General features: G+C 37.8%; 1 protein-coding gene across 2 annotated transcripts in view; it reads right to left on the minus strand.

The window, feature by feature from the left end:
- Positions 1–18,269, minus strand: part of nr5a2 (nuclear receptor subfamily 5, group A, member 2) — a 70,515-nt gene that overhangs the window by 42,316 nt on the left and 9,930 nt on the right. For both annotated transcript variants that reach the window (XM_081606263.1, XM_081606264.1), the window contains exon 4: positions 12,438–13,150. In XM_081606263.1, coding sequence (XP_081462389.1) covers positions 12,438–13,150 — 713 coding nt within the window. The remainder of the gene's footprint in view (positions 1–12,437; positions 13,151–18,269) is intronic.

Consider the following 18,269-nt stretch of genomic DNA (forward strand, 5'->3'; position numbering starts at 1 on the left):
TAAACATTAAATACCAATGCTTTTGTCTGTATTCTGAACAATTTACCAACAACATTTTGCTCCTGTGCACAATCTGCCAGCATTTAAAAGTAGTTTTATTCACTTTTACCTCTGCATTCTTTATTTACCTGTAATGTATGGTGGAATACAGCCACTTTCCTTCAGCAATTACAGCAATATTCTGGAGTAAAATGTAAATTTGACTTACACATCTGTAATTACAGTAGAGAGGAAGGAAAGAGGTATGAAGCAACTTTGTGCTTTGGAGGAGTGTCTAAATTGTTTGCTTGCTTTTCAGTTGATTTGTTACCAGGCCCGGCAAAATGAATCAACTCCCCATATTTACTTTGTTTGCCCAATTTCTTTATCTTCCACTACCACTTCCTCTGCTTTCAGTCTCACCGTCTTTCTTACTGTGCTGATTGTACTGACTGTTGCCAACTTGTGATGGAACAACTGTGTTACTCTGGGACCACCGAGGTGTACGGCAATGCCTAACTCACCCGCGTCACCATCTTAACAAGCGACATGACCTGCCAATAAAAAAGGCTTTTACCCTGATCATGCTCAAACAAGACTTTAAACACAACCCGCTCTTGCTCCCACCGAATGCCCAAAGTGCTCGAAATGTGAATCAGGCTGCGTTAACTTGCATCAAAATGGAAAACTAGAGAGGATGTAGAGGCAATCTTTGATTTTTATTTATTTATTTTTCTAAACAACTATTTATCAGATGGGGGTTGAATGAGGAGATGACAAAGAACACAAACACACAGCAAATGAAGAGCAAACCGTTTCCCCTTTTCTTAGGGTAGAGCAAAAGTGTAATCCAACAATAAGTGTCCATTAAGTTCTGCAAGCCTAGTCTGTGGTCATTCAGAATGGAGTGGAGATTTTAGTTAAAAAAACAGCAGGCAAAAAATGTCTTGAGAGAGTTAGACAAAGGTCATGGAAGATAAAATATTCTTGAGTACAGTCAAGTCTATCATTGCTCAGAGCTCTGTAAACCTGCACTTCATGACAGCCTTTCATCCCTCATCAAAGCAACAAGTGGATATGCAGACTTTGCGCATCCTAAAACCTCCCAACCCCTGTTGTCTCCTTAAAGCTGCCGCTCCTCCGGGACAGGCGACCTTAAATCTTTTCTTTTAACAAGTTTCCTGTTCTTCCGTCCGGCCCCTCGCCATCCCCTGGGGTTGAACCTGCAGGACCATTCCAATGTGAACTGGTTTTATCTGTGAGGTTAAGTCTAAAACTGTCAAGGGGAATGTGAGGATTGGAGCATTAGATTTCTGTGATATCAGTCAAACGGCCAGAATTTGGCAATGAATGTATAAAGAATAAAGTTAAACCACAGGAGGTTGATATGATACACATTTGTAATCTTGTCATATTGGCCACAGAAGAGCCAGAAGTTCTTTCTGAAAAAAAAAATGTTATATATGTTTTGTAATATATGTTCACATGTCTCTTATAGGTTTTGTTAAAAGCACTCGAAGAAAAAAAAATATAACATAAGGTAGTTGCCTCAGTTGTAAATGAGTTATATTTTTTTGCCTCAAGTCTTCTCTTAAAATGTATCCAAACATCTGAGGTTCCCATTTGTTGGTATTGTTGAAAAAAAAAATCATGGGAGTTGTTTTATAGTATTTCTGAAAAAGAGAGGTACTGCTATCTTACATCATGTTTGATTATTCATGAATGAAAAAAAAAGACTTAGTGAACATCCACCACCTTCTCCCTCCTCGTAAGTATCTGCTCAACTCCAGCTTTGACCCAATGCTGCTGATCAAACAGATATTGTTACTCCTAAAATAGCAACTTAAAAAAAGATATACACACAACCAGCTGCAAGACCTGGTTGCCGACTGGTAGATTGACAGCAAGAAATGACTGATAAGAAAGATATCCAAAAAGGAAAAAAAATACAGTCTGAAAGTTTAAACTATTGATCTTTATGAAACAAGTCTATAAGAACAGTAGGTAGATTTCTGCATCTGCGTTCATGAGCTCGGGTGAGGTGGTGTGGGGAGGGTGTCATCTATCACCGGACAAATGCAGGCTGTGGGGGGTGCTGGGAGAAGTTTGGGGGAGGAGGGTGCTGGGGTGTTGTAGGGGGATTGTCAGCCAGAATGGCGCAGCTCCTCAAATGAAATAATATATCTTTGAAAGCTTACGCCCCGCACCGGGCTCACAGGCCATATATCAAGCCCCAGATCGTTTGGTGGATCCTCTCCAGGCCCATTAACCTTACACCTGTTCCCCCCTAAAACCCCCACCTAACCCCACCAATCTACCGGTCCTTTTTTTTTTTGTTACCCACCTCTCCTGTCCTTCACCATATTGTGTCTTCTACCATCTCCTGCGTTTTGCCCTTGGCCGCTGCTTCCTAGGGTCCCTTCTTCATCTTTCCATTTAACACACCTTACTTATTTCTTTGTTCATCAGTCCAAATCCATTTGGCTCTTCATTTGTCAGCTCTCCTCTTCCTGAATCTTCTCTTATTATTTCCTGTGAACAATTTTTTCCCTTACTCTGTCTTCTTCCTGTTTTTGCTCAGTCTGTCTTCTTTCTTTTCCTGTTCCCTTCAGTCTGTACTGAACTTCATATAACCTTTCTTTTATTTTATTTATTCCAATTTAATCCTACGCTCTCCTCTCCCTTCTCCCTTCCTGCCACTCTTCATGCATCATTTTTTGCACAACCAAGGTAAAGCACGCTATGGTCCAAGTGAGTGCAGGGGGTTGCAACACAACCTGCAGAATAATTCAAATGCAATGGACCAGGGACACCGTTACAAATCTTTGCCACACGCGAGCAGACGCCAGCCCCTTCACACTTGCAGTTTGTCAGGATTAGAGTGTCCGGTGAGAGGTTTTTGCAGGAGTGGCCAATGACCTCTGCAACAAAACAGACACTGCTGCATGAAGTTCTGAATGTGTCTGTGTAGTCAGTTGTAGAGATGTGGCATTTCACAAGGATCACAGAACCTGTCTGAAATGGCTTATTAATTTCCTCTCAGTTACGAGGCTTGAAAGGGTGCGGGGGGCAAAGGTGCAATTACCGGTCACCACAGAGCAGAGGCAGTTTACAACACACACAAACACACACTCAAATATGATCAGACACCTTGAATAATAAACTGCTTCTGAAATGGGGATAAAAATTTTTTTTTAAAAATCAGTGAGTGGGGGTTTGTGTGTATGTGCAGAAAGCGACTGTCCACTCTGAACTGGTTGGATAGGTGGTGTAAGTATAATTTCACCAAAGTAAATTCATGTAATATTCATGGGCATAGATGGAGGTGAATACGGGGTGAAATTATGCAGCAGGGTAGAGTGGAGAACATCAGAAAACCTTACATTATTAACTCAGGTAAATCTATAAGCAGAGAATATTCAAGCCTGAAATACCAACATCAGACACCTCCACCCCTTTCAAACTCCAAAATGAAAAACAAATTCTCATTTAGTGTGAATGAATGAGTTGAAAGATGAGTGAATATCTGTAGAAATTTGTTAAAATAATTGTTAAATAATTTCACCATCCTAAATAACATCTTGGGCTAACTTCAGAAAAGGCTAAATCTGTGGTTTTAGGGGCTCAAAATTTGTTCTTTTTTATTAAAAGATGTTTGAAATACACTGTAGTTTCTACATTTTGAAAGACATTGCATATTGATTTACTTTGTTTGATATCCTTGTTGATAACTAATTGAGTTCAAATATTTAAAACAGTGACATCACAAGGCTGCAAATTATTAGAAAATCTTGCAATAACAGTAATAATAGTAAATAGAGCAAAGTCGATATCAGTTGTGCTTTAAGCCTATTTTTTTTCTTCTTCTCATTATCACCTGTATTCCATACACCCTGTGACCTTTAGCATTGTGGGATATGTCTTTTTGTGTCCCATGTGAGTTATCTGCTACTGATTAGTGCAATCAGAATTGGAAAAACAGATGGTAAGAAAAGGAAAAAGTAAGTCTGTACTTTCCTTAACTGGCTAAACATTGCAGTAGCATGCAAAATGAACGTTTGTAGCACTTGGAATACACAAGCTAACAATTACTATATGCCAAACATTATATAGAAATAATGTGATGATATTTTGTGCAGACCAACTCCAAAGCTGAACTAAAAAATTAAATATAACTGAATAACATCTGCCTGTAACTGTACAATTTACACTCATCAAATGCAAGAAACTTGGATGTTTCCTTAAACTTAAGGCAGCCCAAGAAATGTGTCATTTAAAATATTTTTGTATTATCTAAATACAATTATTTAGAACTCAGCAATAAAAATTTAAATTTCTATATTTTAGAGTTTTAACTAGAGCTGTCCCCAAACAGGGCTTTGTCCCTGGTACCGATCTGATTAATTTAAGTATACACATTTACCAGTAACAGGTTAAATATTTTTAAAATATCATTGTTCCATATTTACTTATATTTAACTATAACTAGAATTTCTGTGAGGAAGTTTTAAGTGCTGCCTCACTACAGTATTAACTATGTGAAATAAAATGTATAAAACATAACATTGTGTTCTGACAAAGCACCTAATAGTTTTTTGCTAAGGTACAAATAGGAAACTGAAAAAGAGACTGTGTTGGCTGCTGCAAACAGATCTGTTAGCCCAACATAATCATGTGGATGGCACATGAGACAGTTTTCAACCAACGCATGTAGGAATATTTTCTATGTAAAACATGGCAACATGTTTTACTTGTTACCTTTATTTAGACCAAATAAAGGTAACAAGAGACGAGAATTGTCTGAGATTTTTATCTTGGTCATTTAAAAATGCTTTAATCTGGATCCCAGTCTGACTTCAAGTACTGAGTCAAGGTCATGCCGAGTGTTCACAAGTCAAACAAGTCTTAATGAAGACATGTTGATCCAGCAAATGTTTTGTGTTTTTGATTTTATAAGAATAAGTTACCAGGACATGACCTACAACAAGGTTCCTCTGCTTACTTCACTGCTAATCGTTTTACTTCCTATTCTTTGCTCTTCCTCACTCCATTCGCATTCCTCCTCTGCTCATCTCTCCACTCATCTCCTTTCTTCATTTCACCTTTGTTCTCTGCGCTTGTCTTTTCCTCTCCCCCACCATCTGTTTATCCAATATGGCTGTCCCATCTCAGCTGGGAGCTTTCCCAGGGAACAAGACTTCTAATACAGTTCCTCTTCAACATAATGGCCCTCAGTTCTGCTTTTGCCATAACTGCTACATGCAGAGTAGAACACAAGAAAAAAAGAATCACCAAAAAGCAAAAAAAAAAAAAAAAAAAAGAAAAACTGTCTGAATCTTTAACTAAATCTCAGCCATGTGTTTCTTTTATTTTATTTTTTTTTTATTTTCAAATATCATTGACACTGTCATCCTCATCTTTTAAGGCATGATTAGGCTAAGAAGTTTAATTGTATTGCGTGTTAATTATGCTTAAGATTTAGACAAAACACCAGGTCCAATAAATTCTGACATGGGGTAACTCAGAGAGAAGAGGCAATTTTGAGACCACAGAAATATATATTTTTAAGATTTTTGTTAAAGAATGCTCTGAAATATTTTCCAAACTTTGATTAAGTCTTACACCAACATTTCTGGAGGTATGTTGATTTCTTTTTTGTGATACATCTGCAAATCAAAGTTTATTTACTTCCTTTTTGAGGGGATTATAAATAGCTAAGGATTGGATGCTCATCAACCCTTAGCAATCTTTATCTATTTTCTAAATAGATAAAAATGTTTGTGTGGATGAAGAAAAACACTTTGCCAAAAGAGGCTAAGTAAAAATATCCATTGTTACAGGGACCAAAGTTAAGACAAGAAATGTCATAAATTAGATAATAGTTTTTTCAAATTAATAATAAGGTAATGATGATTATTAAAGTGTAAATTATTTTCTATTATCCGTAGAAATCTTCTTCTAAGAATACAGCAGTTTCAGTACATGTGAAACTTCAAAGTATTTTCAGCTGTCATTTTTTCCATATTACCCACTGCATATTCTGCGTTGACAAGGTACACAAAAGCCTTTGTTGTCCTAAAAGCAATCACACGTCTCTTTTTATTAAAGGGTGAAGAGAGGAAACAGAGGGTGGGGTGAAAAGGGAATAGAATTAGGAAGGTAAGATATAAACATAAATGAATCACTTATATTCCTAAACGCTCCGCTAAATTCTCCTTCCCATTGTGTTTGTGGTGGGAATCTAGAGAGCCATCCTTACCGTGAAACAATGGGGAAGAAAGGAGCATGGGACCATACACAAGTATGAATCACCATCACACACACATGCACACACAGAAGCACAAAGTGCAAATTCAAGCTGGAACAATGTAAGTAGGCAGTTGGCTGCATTTATGAGTTTTATGTAAAATTTTATATTTTTTTTATTTTCATTAATAAAATTCTAAAAGTCAATCAAAAAATTTTTGTTTGATTAACATTATGACTACTGATGCACCGATCCAGTTTTATTCACTTCCAATACTGATACAGATATTCGAGGTTTAGTATCGGTCGATACCGATCCGATACAGAAAACCAGCACTGAATTGACTTAAAACATTTTTCTTTAAACAGATACAAATGTACTGAATTAAAAAAATGTATTTGATAAGTACAGCATACTTAAATACCCAATAGATTAACAAGCTTGGTCAAACAGGTGAAAATAACACAACCTTAATTTGTTCAGTCCGTGCATTTAGAAGTATAACAGCCAATGTAAAATAAATGACAAAGAAACTGAAACTGACAAAAAGCACTGGCTCCCTGTAGCTCAGAGAATAAACTTTTAACGCTTTTGTTGGCTCATGAATCACTGAGCGGCTTAGCGCCACAATAAATGAAAGACCTGTTATCACTACACCAAACTTCCAGATCACTCAGGTTCTAGTATATTCTGCATCCCCAGAATCAGAACCAAACATGGGGATGTGGAATTTGTTTTTTCATACTTTTTGTATGCTGAAACCCAGAGTACTTGTAAATCAAGGCCATAATCCCATTCCTGCAGAGTTGCCTTTGATTGATAAAAACTGGAACATCTTTCATTGTACTCTGCATTGCAACATTTCATCACTTCCATGTATTTTGCCACATGGAAGTGATGACACAGTAATGTTTCAGTAACAAGAAACATTACTGTGATGTAATTGTTCTTATTGTTTATTGGGTTAGGGTTTCAATGTTTTCATCATGTAAAAACACTTTAAACTGCCTTGTTGCTGAAATGTTCTATACAAATAAACTTGATTCAAAAATCAGGAGTAAAACTCCTGAGAAAATCACCCAAATTCCCCTAATCCAGAGTAGCATGTAAGCCCAAGGGCTTCCATTGAAAAATCTACAATTATTTTTCAGTAATTCCACACAATGAAGTTCATTCAAATTTGTTCTTTGTCCATGTCCCCAATGTAAAATTAACTTGAAAGTAGATGTGTTATTATAATATTGGAATTATTATTAAATTAATTTCTCACAAACAACAAATTTTAAGTCATCTATTTGATAAAGCATAAATACATAAGCATATTTTATATTACATTCATAGCAAAATATATAGAAATATCCTGAACCACATAAACTTGTATTAAACACATCTCTAGCAAATAAATAAATAAATTAAAATACCATAAAGTATAACTATTAGAATAATCCAAACCACTCTTTCTGCTTGGATTAATGAATGAAATGAAAATTGCTCGGTTCAAGCAAGAGTCAAGGTTCCACACACAATAGCAGCTACCTAATATTTCAATGGAAAAAAAGTTAAATGAAAGTCATTCCTAAATTTAAATATGCTCACCAAATATGCACCTGTTCTCGGCTCACAGAAAATTTCATAAAATAACCACAAAAGCCCCTGGTCTCAACCCTGCTGAAAATATTATTCCATTATGCCAGTGATTTCAAAACCAGAGAAACGGTGCTGCCACAAGTCTGCCGTTATGCTTAAAAAATCAAGACAAAGGCAGGTTAGTCATAAAGCACAACTTCTTGGATCTGATCTGTAAGAAATAAATGTTCCTCACGTCATGTCTCACTCCCAGAGGTTAAGGGGGGGAAAAAGTGGAGGCAGCTTGCCATGCTGGAAAAGAATGGGAAATGGTCTGTTGTAGGTTTTTCTAATGACAAAATAGTTATGAGAGCTGTGATTATGACTAATGTATGGAAACCAAATCTTTAAACACATTTCTGGCAGATGCCTTGCACACACCCTTCCAGCTTGGCCCTGTTACAAAAGAAATTCTTTTGTTCATACAGAGCTAATAATAGTGAAAGGGGCAGGGCTCTAATCTGGCTATGTGTGCATATGAATGTGCATGTGTACTGGTTAAAGCTGTATTTATAACTTCCTACAGTGGCAAGTCATTCTTGTAACAAACTTTTAATTATATTCTGGTTCCTGTATTTCTGCTTGCAGGCTTGACCTCACATTTAGCAGTCCAAACATTAGCAGAAGAAGTCAAAGTTCAGATGGATTCACAAACACAGCCTCACTGAGTTGAATTCACGTTCAGCTCGCTGAGACAATAAAGGTTCATTGTGGGTGATTTTATCTTCATCATGAATGATCTATTCGGTCACTTAACATTATTTAAAATGCATACATAATTATTGACAGCTAGTGTCTTGTAAAAGTATTTGTACGTCTTGAATTTTTCACATCTTCTCATGATTCAACCACAAAGTTTATTGTATGTTATACAGATTTCATGTAATACAGCAACACAAAGCAGCACAATAATAGAAGAAAAAGTATACTTTGATTTAATGCTATCTTAAAAATGAAGACTTAAAATTGTATCCAGTACCTTTACAATGATGAATGCCCAAAATACCCAAGTGAACTTTTGCTGAAGTCTTTCTGTTTGTTTATTTAATCTCAGAATGAGCACATCTTTTCTGTGAAGGCTTCAATGTTGTGTTAGCAATTGAAGCTAACAGTCTATTTGTTCTGTTTACTGAACCAATAGACAGAGGATCACACCATACAGGGAGGGATAAAGTTGTAGAGAAGTTTTAAGGAGGATTTTTTTTAAATAAATAATAAATTGAACAGTTTTCAAGCTCTAAATGGATCTAAATCTCAGAGCTTTGGGTGTAGAGCACATGTCCAATCTATGACACATCTGTTAACCTACAAACAAATTATTTTCTACATAAACTGCTAAGATAAAGTTTAATAAGGGAAGCAGTTAAAAGACCTGCTGACTTCTCTGAAGGAGCTGCAGAAATCCACAGCACAGGTGGCAGATAAGTTCAAGTACAAGTGAAAGCACAAGTAGAAGCCGTGGTGCAGCCCATCTGGTGTTTATAAGGGTGTGGCTAGAAGGGTCCCATTAGTAATATGCGCAGTAGGTTTGCCACATGCCATTCAGAGCCTCTGGCTAGAATCGTCAAAAACTTTTAGCCTTTTGCAAAAAAAATTTAATGTGTCAGAAAACTAGAGCTTCACATTACCATAAAAAGAACCATACAGAGTTACATTGGAAGGGTTTAGATCAAAGTCATGTGTTAGAATGCCCCAGTCAAAGTACAGACCTAAACTGAAGTACAAAGACTAGAAGACTTGATGTCCACAGTTGCTTACTATACAGTCTGGCCAAACTTAAAATGTTCTGCATAAAAAAGGCTGACTCTAGCTGAGCAACTTTAAGCATAATGAAAATTGGCTGCACAAAGTATTAACTCAGTATAAAAAAATAATAAAGTACACCACTCTTTTCAGAAACATCTTGTGAAATTGTTGAAATATATGTTGCATTTTCTTCCCTTTCAAAATTACTCACAACTTTGTTCTGATCTAAATGGTAAAATGGTAAATGGCTTGTATAGCACTTTATCAAGTCCAGATTACCCCAAAGTGTGTCACACTGTATTCAGTCATTCACATATTCACAAGCTACTAGATAGTGACCACAGCTGTGCTGGGGCAGTCTGACAGAGGCCTGCCTGCCATGCACCACCACCAGGCCCTCTGACCACCACCAGCAGGCAAGGAGGGCGAAGTGTCTTGTGCAAAGACTCATAATCTATCACATGAAATCCTCCTCCACCCCTTAAATCTATTGAAGCTAGTGATTGTAACATGACAAGATGTGGAAAGGTTCAAGAAATATTTGAGTACTTTAACAAAAAAGACCTAAATGTATCTAAGAAAATATCTTTGAGAAGTTACAAAAGACAACATATATAAAAACAGTCTTCATAATGTTTTCAAAATAGTACTCATTAGGCAAATCCTAGATTTTGCCTTTCTCATTCGGTACTGTAATTCATTTTCTCACAGCACCTTAGCTCAGATTATTACAAGAGTTTGCAATAAGAAACAAAAAGGAAAGACAGGCTGGCCAAACATGTGGGAAAAAAAACTGTCAGAGCCACAGCTAGCATATTATTTATCAAAACCCCTTGTGCTTTGGATGATGCTTTAACAGCAGAAGGGGGCAACATGAGCAAAATTCTATTATCTCCCTCACTCTCTCCTGAAAGCAATGAGACCCGTGTAACAGTGGGAAAAGCTTTGAGCTCGGGTCATTTTGCACCTTTGTAACAAGCACTCGTCAATTACTGCTAAGATAGAGTAATATGGGTAGTCATTAGGCAAACATAATGACAACTCATTCACGGCGACGAACAGGGAGCTACAAACACTAGTGGCTGATATAATTGAATTAGGAGGAGGGTGTGAGAAATAGAGATGCTGTAACAATGGAGCAGAATTGATCATTCAAAATTAATGAGCAAACCACGCACAATTATTAGATGTAGCCACACCCTTCAGTGAGCGCTTTTGTATGTGTGTGAGAGCCTCTGTATAGTGAGCATCTATGGCAAATGCAAATACATATCTCAAAAAGGTCAAGAGAGGGGAGACAGTGCATGCTAAATGTCGACATGTGTTATTCAAGGACTCTTATCTGTTTAGTAATTGGCACATTTTTTTTAATATAACATTTTTTGGCTGTTATTTTCCCTTTTCAAAACAAAATTACACTAAATATTTAGTGGGGATTTGGCAACAGGCCCATGAATATGCAGCTGAGCCTGTGGCGACGCACTGTGAGACAAACAGAAATAAAAAGAAATAGGCAAGGGGAAGAAAACCAGGTGAGTGCAGGCTAATCAAATGCCTTTCAAATCGCTTTGAGGATATTAACCTTCATTCAGAACAAATAAAGCTGTAAGTAAAATACACGCCACAAGCTCTCTCAGGGGGTCTGTGATGAAAAGAAAGCAGAATCCAGAGTGATGTATTGAAGACAGCAAACACTGGTCATTTGGGATTAACCCAGGTAAACAATAACAAACGGTACAATATTTGGGAGACTTATAATTGTTGCTTTAGACATCGTGTAATGCAGAAAGTGTGATTTCAGTGTCCCTTTTCAAGAATATCTAACTGGTTTTATTATTATTATTATTATTATTATTATTATTATTATTATTATTATTATTATTATTTTGCAAACTCATGTAAAACATGTTTAAAGTCAAAAATTGTGATTCATTGGGATTTACAGAGCTGCAGAGTCACATTTAGACTGTCCCTGTCTAAAAGCTCAGAAAATAATTTTTCTACTCCAGGAGAAGCTGAGATATGAATTTAAAAGTAAATGAAAGTCTTCTTTATGAGAAAAAAATAAAAAATAAAATCCTTTAACAATGTAACTGCATATGAGACTGAAAAAATCTGGACTATTCATGTAATCTGAGTGTTGAGTGTTGTGCTTTCGTCTGAAATTCGATGAATGCCTTACACAAAAAACTTTACTGCTAAAAGACACATTTATCAAATAGACTTATAGGAAATACCTTCAAACAATTAAATTAACCATAAAATTAAATGATTTGAAAATGAATACAAATAATTACATTACAAAAATTTACCAATTTCATTGTTCTTTAAAACTAATCAAAGCACCTAATTTAATAATATGAATTGTTTGCAGGATACTACAATGTGCCTAATGCTCACACTAAAAGTTTTCAAAATCCACAACGAAAGGGGGAAAAAAAGTCTTTTGCGCGTTTGATGAAAACAACTGGCTGGTGAATTTTGATTAGGCACTATAGGACAGAGAGCAGTGCCAGCAATGAGCAAATTCTGGCTCACAGCCCACAGCCTTGTACACTCAACATTAGTGTTGAAAACCAGGACAAAAAGGATATTAAGGTGCTGTTGAACATAAGGAACAGAACAAACGATGGATACGAGCAGAGTTAAATTTCACGCTTGGAAATGTGGTAAAAAGCTTAGCACCGAAACAAAATGTAGTTTAGTTCATCATTGCCCAATAAACTCATGGCTCTAATTTGTGTAAACATTTTAACATTAAAAAAGTAAATGCCTATATTTTGATCATGTCCTCATAACCTAAATAACAGCATCACTGCAACAGATCATTCACACGTACCTTAAGTTCACGGAAGAAAATGCTGCTGCGGGCCCACTCCACAATAGAGAAGAGTGTTTGGTCGGCCATCTTGCACATCAGCCCAAATGTGTTGAGCTTCTCGTGCTTGCCTCGGCTGGCCTGCTCCTGCTGTAGATAGGCCAGGATCTTTGCCTGAACCTGTGGTTCATCGGGTTCACATTTTAGTAGCTCTACTATCAGATGGGGAAAGCTGGTTGGAGAGCCTGTCTGGTAGGCATCGACGTAAGCGTAGCCCATGATGGACTCTGGAGAGCTGGTATATGGGTCTGGATACTCAGACTTGATGGTGCGTGTGCCCTGGAAGTGTCCGTAGGCCGCCTGGTAGCCCTGCAGGCTGCCCGCGTGTGGCGGCATCGCCATACTGACAGGAGAAGTAACAAAAGGGCTACGATCGTAGTCTGTAGGAGGCAATGCTGTGGCGTGATGGTGATGATGGTGGTGGTGGTGGTGACTGGTGTGGTGACCGGCGTGGTGGCTCAGTGGAAGGCCTTTGGACGCTGCCGAGTGGATGTTCTGAATGGCTGAGGAGATAGTGAGGTCAGTGGGTACAGCTTGCATCACCTGGCTCATGGCCTCAATCTTAAGGCCGTTTGCTCGGATCAGAGCCTTCTTTTGCTGCTTCAGGGCACGGTCACGTTTGTACATTGGGCCAAACTTGTTACGACCGCCACGCATGCGGTCCGCTCGCACAGCTGAGAGGAAGACATGATAAAGAGGAGAAAAGCAGACAGTTAGTTCAAAAGTATGTTCAATATACTCACTCTTGATGGCATTTCAGAAAGACAAAGCAAAATTTCACATTTTTATTTGTGATACATTCATATTAAAAACCAAATGATGCACCTTCACCATGCAACATTAACTTGTATCAAAGGAAGGAGCAAAGATTGACAAGAAAAGGTGCAAGAGTTTAGATTATAATTATAAGGAAATAACACTGATTAGCACCTGTTTATGGCATTTGGTGGTAGTTTTTTATATATAGGATCATCAATGATCAAACAGTGGTGAACTGATGTCAGGGTTAAATTATGCACATGAGGAGTGAAGTTTGGTTTGTTTATTCTAATCCAACATCAGTTAAGGGGCTGCATAGCCATAAACCTGTCAGAGGGCCTCTGGTGGTCATGGCATTATGCCAAATCGTGTATGTTCACGTGATGTGATGTGGATCAAACAGCGCAATACTTCTCTTCAAAAGCAGACTATATTGTTAAGAGTGATTCAGTTGCTGTCAGCCTGTGACTTCGATTTGTGAAACAAGTGAAAGCTATTAAAATTATCCTCCATATAACAGAACTATTTAACAGTTTGATCATTTGAACATCTGTTTGAAAATGTTCAAAATGATCACTTATAAACCCAATAGAGTTTTTTTGGAAGCCTGCTGTAGATTTATGAGCCATTTACTCTGTCAGAGTAAAATATGGGGGATTCCACAGTTTTTCAAAAATATTTCTAAAATTTCCTCTTGTCTTTTTCTCTTCCACCAAAACTTGTCTTGTGATGTCAATGTCCCATTACATCCCAAATGTTGAAACATTGGTACATACGCATAACATTTTAGGGGCGGTGTTTTCCATCAGTTTTCTGTATGGCAAAGGTTTACGCATGACAACTATACTTGACGTTTATCAGTTGACTTGCTAAAGCCCACAGACCAAAGTGATAGTGATGTTACTCATTGACCAGAATTTTAAACTTGTATGAACCCAATGACAGAAGGATCATAGTACAACAGGTTCTATTTTTTTATTTATTTATTTTTGGTGGCAAAGGGTGTCTGGCCTCCCTCTCAGAAGTTAGTTAGTATTATAAACTCTGACAAAAATCTACTTTTCTGATTATGCAATCCCTAAAAGCTTTTAAAATGTCTGTGTCAATTAGCAAGGACTTCTTTATAAAGACCAAAGACATGATCTGTCTGACAATAATTCAATTGGGGTTCTTATTTTCTGATGAAACAAACGCACCCACGATGCTCCCCTGTTGCCCCCCTCCACCCCTCAGCACAGGGATCCTGTGGTGAGGATCACAACGAGTGTGAGCTGTGGGTATTTCTAATGAACAAACTGGGCACACAGTGGACTGCAATGAGGTTCGTGTGTGATCTGACCGACTGCTGCCACAGGGAAGCTGCTCTACTATCTCTCAGTCGGGGGGCACTGGTGTTAATTATTCATACTTAATTACATCTTATTCTGACAAGGCTTTGCAGGGCCCAGCGTGCAAAAAGCCAACAGACGTCTGGGACTTAATGCAGCATAAAAAGGGTAAAATATGCACTAGACTTTTCAGTGCTAATATTCACAAATATTAGACCCATATCATCCTGATTTTGGAAACAGCTTCCATCTTTTTAAATGCATCAAAAATGCAGGCAAATATACTGTTAAGCCCAAATATGTTTGACCTTTTCACACACAAGGACAAGTCAGATGCCGTAGCAAGTAATCTTAGGTCCACTGAGACGCCTGATGCTTTGACAGATGAATGAAAGAACAGAAGAGGGAAAGTGAAGTGGGGGTGTGGAGAAGGCGTGGAGCAGGACTTAAGTTCAGGGGCGAAAGATGGGCAGACACCCGTACAAAGACATATACGCATACCCACACACACATTCATGCATACACACCAAGCTGCCTTGGGAGGGATTTTAATGACCTCTTTCACAAAATGTGCCTGTCACTGATCTGAGCAAGCACCGCCGAGAGGGCAGCCACACACACACACACCCCCACACACAGACACACATTTATGTATAGATTTGACACCCGAACACAAAGTGGCTAACATGGAAAACATCACACACTGTTCCCCATCAGAGAGATGGGAGCGTGCCAGACGGTCCACCACCTTGAAGAGACTCTGGTGGTTTAAATGCAGTGATTTACTCGCACTCCAACAGCCACTTCCCCACATGCATCCTCACAATGTCCATTCAACTAGACTCACAAATGATCATGACCACTGAAAAATTGCTCTCACATCAAAAAAAAGAAAAAAAAGAAGAAGAAGAAATTGGAATTCCAGTCAAATGTATCCATTATACATTATTGTAGGGCAACTTTAACTATTAATGATTCTCCACAACAGCGTAATTAATGAGCTGAGAAACTAATAGTTGGCCCTACTGGGAAAACAAAATTAGGCCCTGACTGCCTTTCTCGCCTGCCTCGGACCAAGGGACCCACAGCGCATCATGAATACCAGAGTTGGTAGTGGTAGCGGTGGTGGGGGGGCATCTTACGACTACATACACATGCATACTGGCGCGCACACACATGCACACATTTTTGTCTCTAATTAAACAAGGTGATTTGCATTCATGTAACATGGATTAATTTGGAGGGGGAGGGGAAAGGGGAAGAGTGCACACATGCATAAGGGGGCAGAGAGAACTGTGCATGTCTGAGCAAGGTGGCAATATGACAAGTGTTTGGACACTGCAACAATTTGGCTTCTGATGAGAATGAATTCATATGATCCCTATACCCAACAGAAATGTTGGGTATATGCATAAATATTTTAGTTTATCAATATAAAACTTTATGCATTAACCGTTTCAATGGCGTTGCCTTTCCTTTCAAGGTTAGATTGCTGTTTGCCAAGAAAAGGGTGAATTTATGCTTTATGGTCAAGGTTGGCTCAAAATTTTTAGGACCCTTGTCAAAGACACTATTATATGCAGCATATATAATTGAACTTCCAGTTTTAAATTATGACTTACAAATAAACTATTAGAAAGTGTTTTTTTTTAAAGAAATTTGAATTCTTTTGAATTCAATATTCTGAAACCTTGGAAAGAACATTATAAAGAGGCTTATTCCTAATAAACAAAACTACAAATATAATTTCTTTATGTCTGTAAACAGTGTTGGTATCTTTATCTCCCTGCTGGACTAAAACCTTAAGCAGCAGCTTATTTCTCTTATGCTTGAAGCTTGCTCTGGACTAAGTGATTGGCTGGACAAAAACAGCCACAAACAGACTTTCAAACCAAGTCAACAGAAATGTTTAGTTTCTGTCAGTAAATAACCACAGCATAAAGGCAGGAGACACAGAGATGAAATTGAAATATTGTTATGAAAAGCAAACAAAAAAAGAAATAGTTTTTAAAACCAATTAAATTTGTGAATATGATTAATTACTTGTATAAAATGTGATGCTTGTTCCCCTTACGAGATAAGAGAAATATAGCTTTTACTATGGTTATACCAGTTAAAAGCTACTGACACATAGGAGGTTAATAGTGGGGCTTTAGGTTTGTATGGTTGAGGACATCATATACTCTGCGATATTGTCTGACAGCACAAATGCAAAGACTGGGGAACATAAAATTCATAAATTTCCAATCTGACGCAACTCCTCCTATTCTCCAAAAATGTCCGCTGTTCCCGGGAGATGCTAACTTGTACAAACAAGCAGAGACGCAGAGAGAAAATTCATTTTTTAGCAATGTAACATTTCCAAGAACACACCTACACACAGACAGTAACAAATACTGAACTCCTTTCTTACACACAGCCCTCAGTGCTTATATCCTCTGATTTATGGTTGTTTAATATACAGGAATATTAAGCGTGCGTAGGTGAGGATCCCTGTCGGCTGCCGGCATATTAATGGGTCCCGCGGAGCCTTGCTGACACCCTGTTTGTCATGTCGGGGCCCCGGCCCCTGCTCTGGATGCGCCCTATCCCATGCACACACATGAATACCTATGATACCTATGCATAAGTAATGGGACAGCTCCCCGGCTTTCCCACCACAGGTACTGAGAGGCTGATGGAAGACAAATCAGAGCTGGAAAGATGGAGACGGGGAGGAAATAAAAAGTGGAGGGAGCGGGGGAGAGATGCAGCAGGGAATATACAAACACTCAGCCAGTGGTGCTAATTTCAACTAAGTGGCTCTTCAGAGGTTTTGAATTTGTAGTAATCAATCAATTAAAATTTTATGAACGATTAACTGCATGCAAAAAAAAAAAAAAAACGACATGAAAGGAGAAAGGGAGTCTCCGTGAGAGCATCATTTCTGAAATAACAAATTTATGTAGGGATCAAGATATTAATGTTATGCTCTGCCTTTAAAATGATACACAAGTGAAGGAAATATTAGGCAGCTCAGTGAAGCATATGATACAAGACAACTATTAGCAAGCAAAAAGACAATCATGCCAGTGGGAGCTGTTCAAATATAGCACGCTTCACTGGCTGCGGTGAGTGATGTTCTAATGAATCAAATCTTGTTTTTTCAGGGGGACAATGCAGGCGGGAGATGCTAACAGCATACCAAGAAGAGAGTGTGCTTGCAGCATGTGGATGGATTGGATTCTTTCACTCAGAATCAGTCACATAAAAGACTTACCATCCTTTACTGTTTAAGCTATATTTACTGAAAACATTTTTGAAGCAAAGTTTTGAAAGATCTGACAGCATTGTTCACACCTAATCTAGATTTACTTGTTAATGTTAAACTAATACATATTTAGATCGACGTTTCTACTTTGTTGCTTTTGTTTTCACTCCAACTGAGATAATATAATAACGTTCTGTCTATTTTATAGGGAAATATGCAAGTTTACCAACTCACATATGCAACAGATTTTAAAAGACAACAATAAACCATAATCTGATAATATCTTGTCACTTAGTCACTCTATTTAAACTGAAACAACACTTTCACCAAAATAATGGCACACCACAACATGCAAAATTATTTCATTGACTTTTTATATAAAAAAAAAACATAAATGGGACTTTTTTTTTGTCTCAAAGGATGTAATCAGTTTTGTAATGTGCAAGCAAATCTCTC

Source organism: Poecilia reticulata, chromosome 4 (genome assembly GCF_904066995.2).
Source record: "Poecilia reticulata chromosome 4, P_reticulata-male-v2, whole genome shotgun sequence".
Lineage (NCBI taxonomy): Eukaryota > Metazoa > Chordata > Actinopteri > Cyprinodontiformes > Poeciliidae > Poecilia > Poecilia reticulata.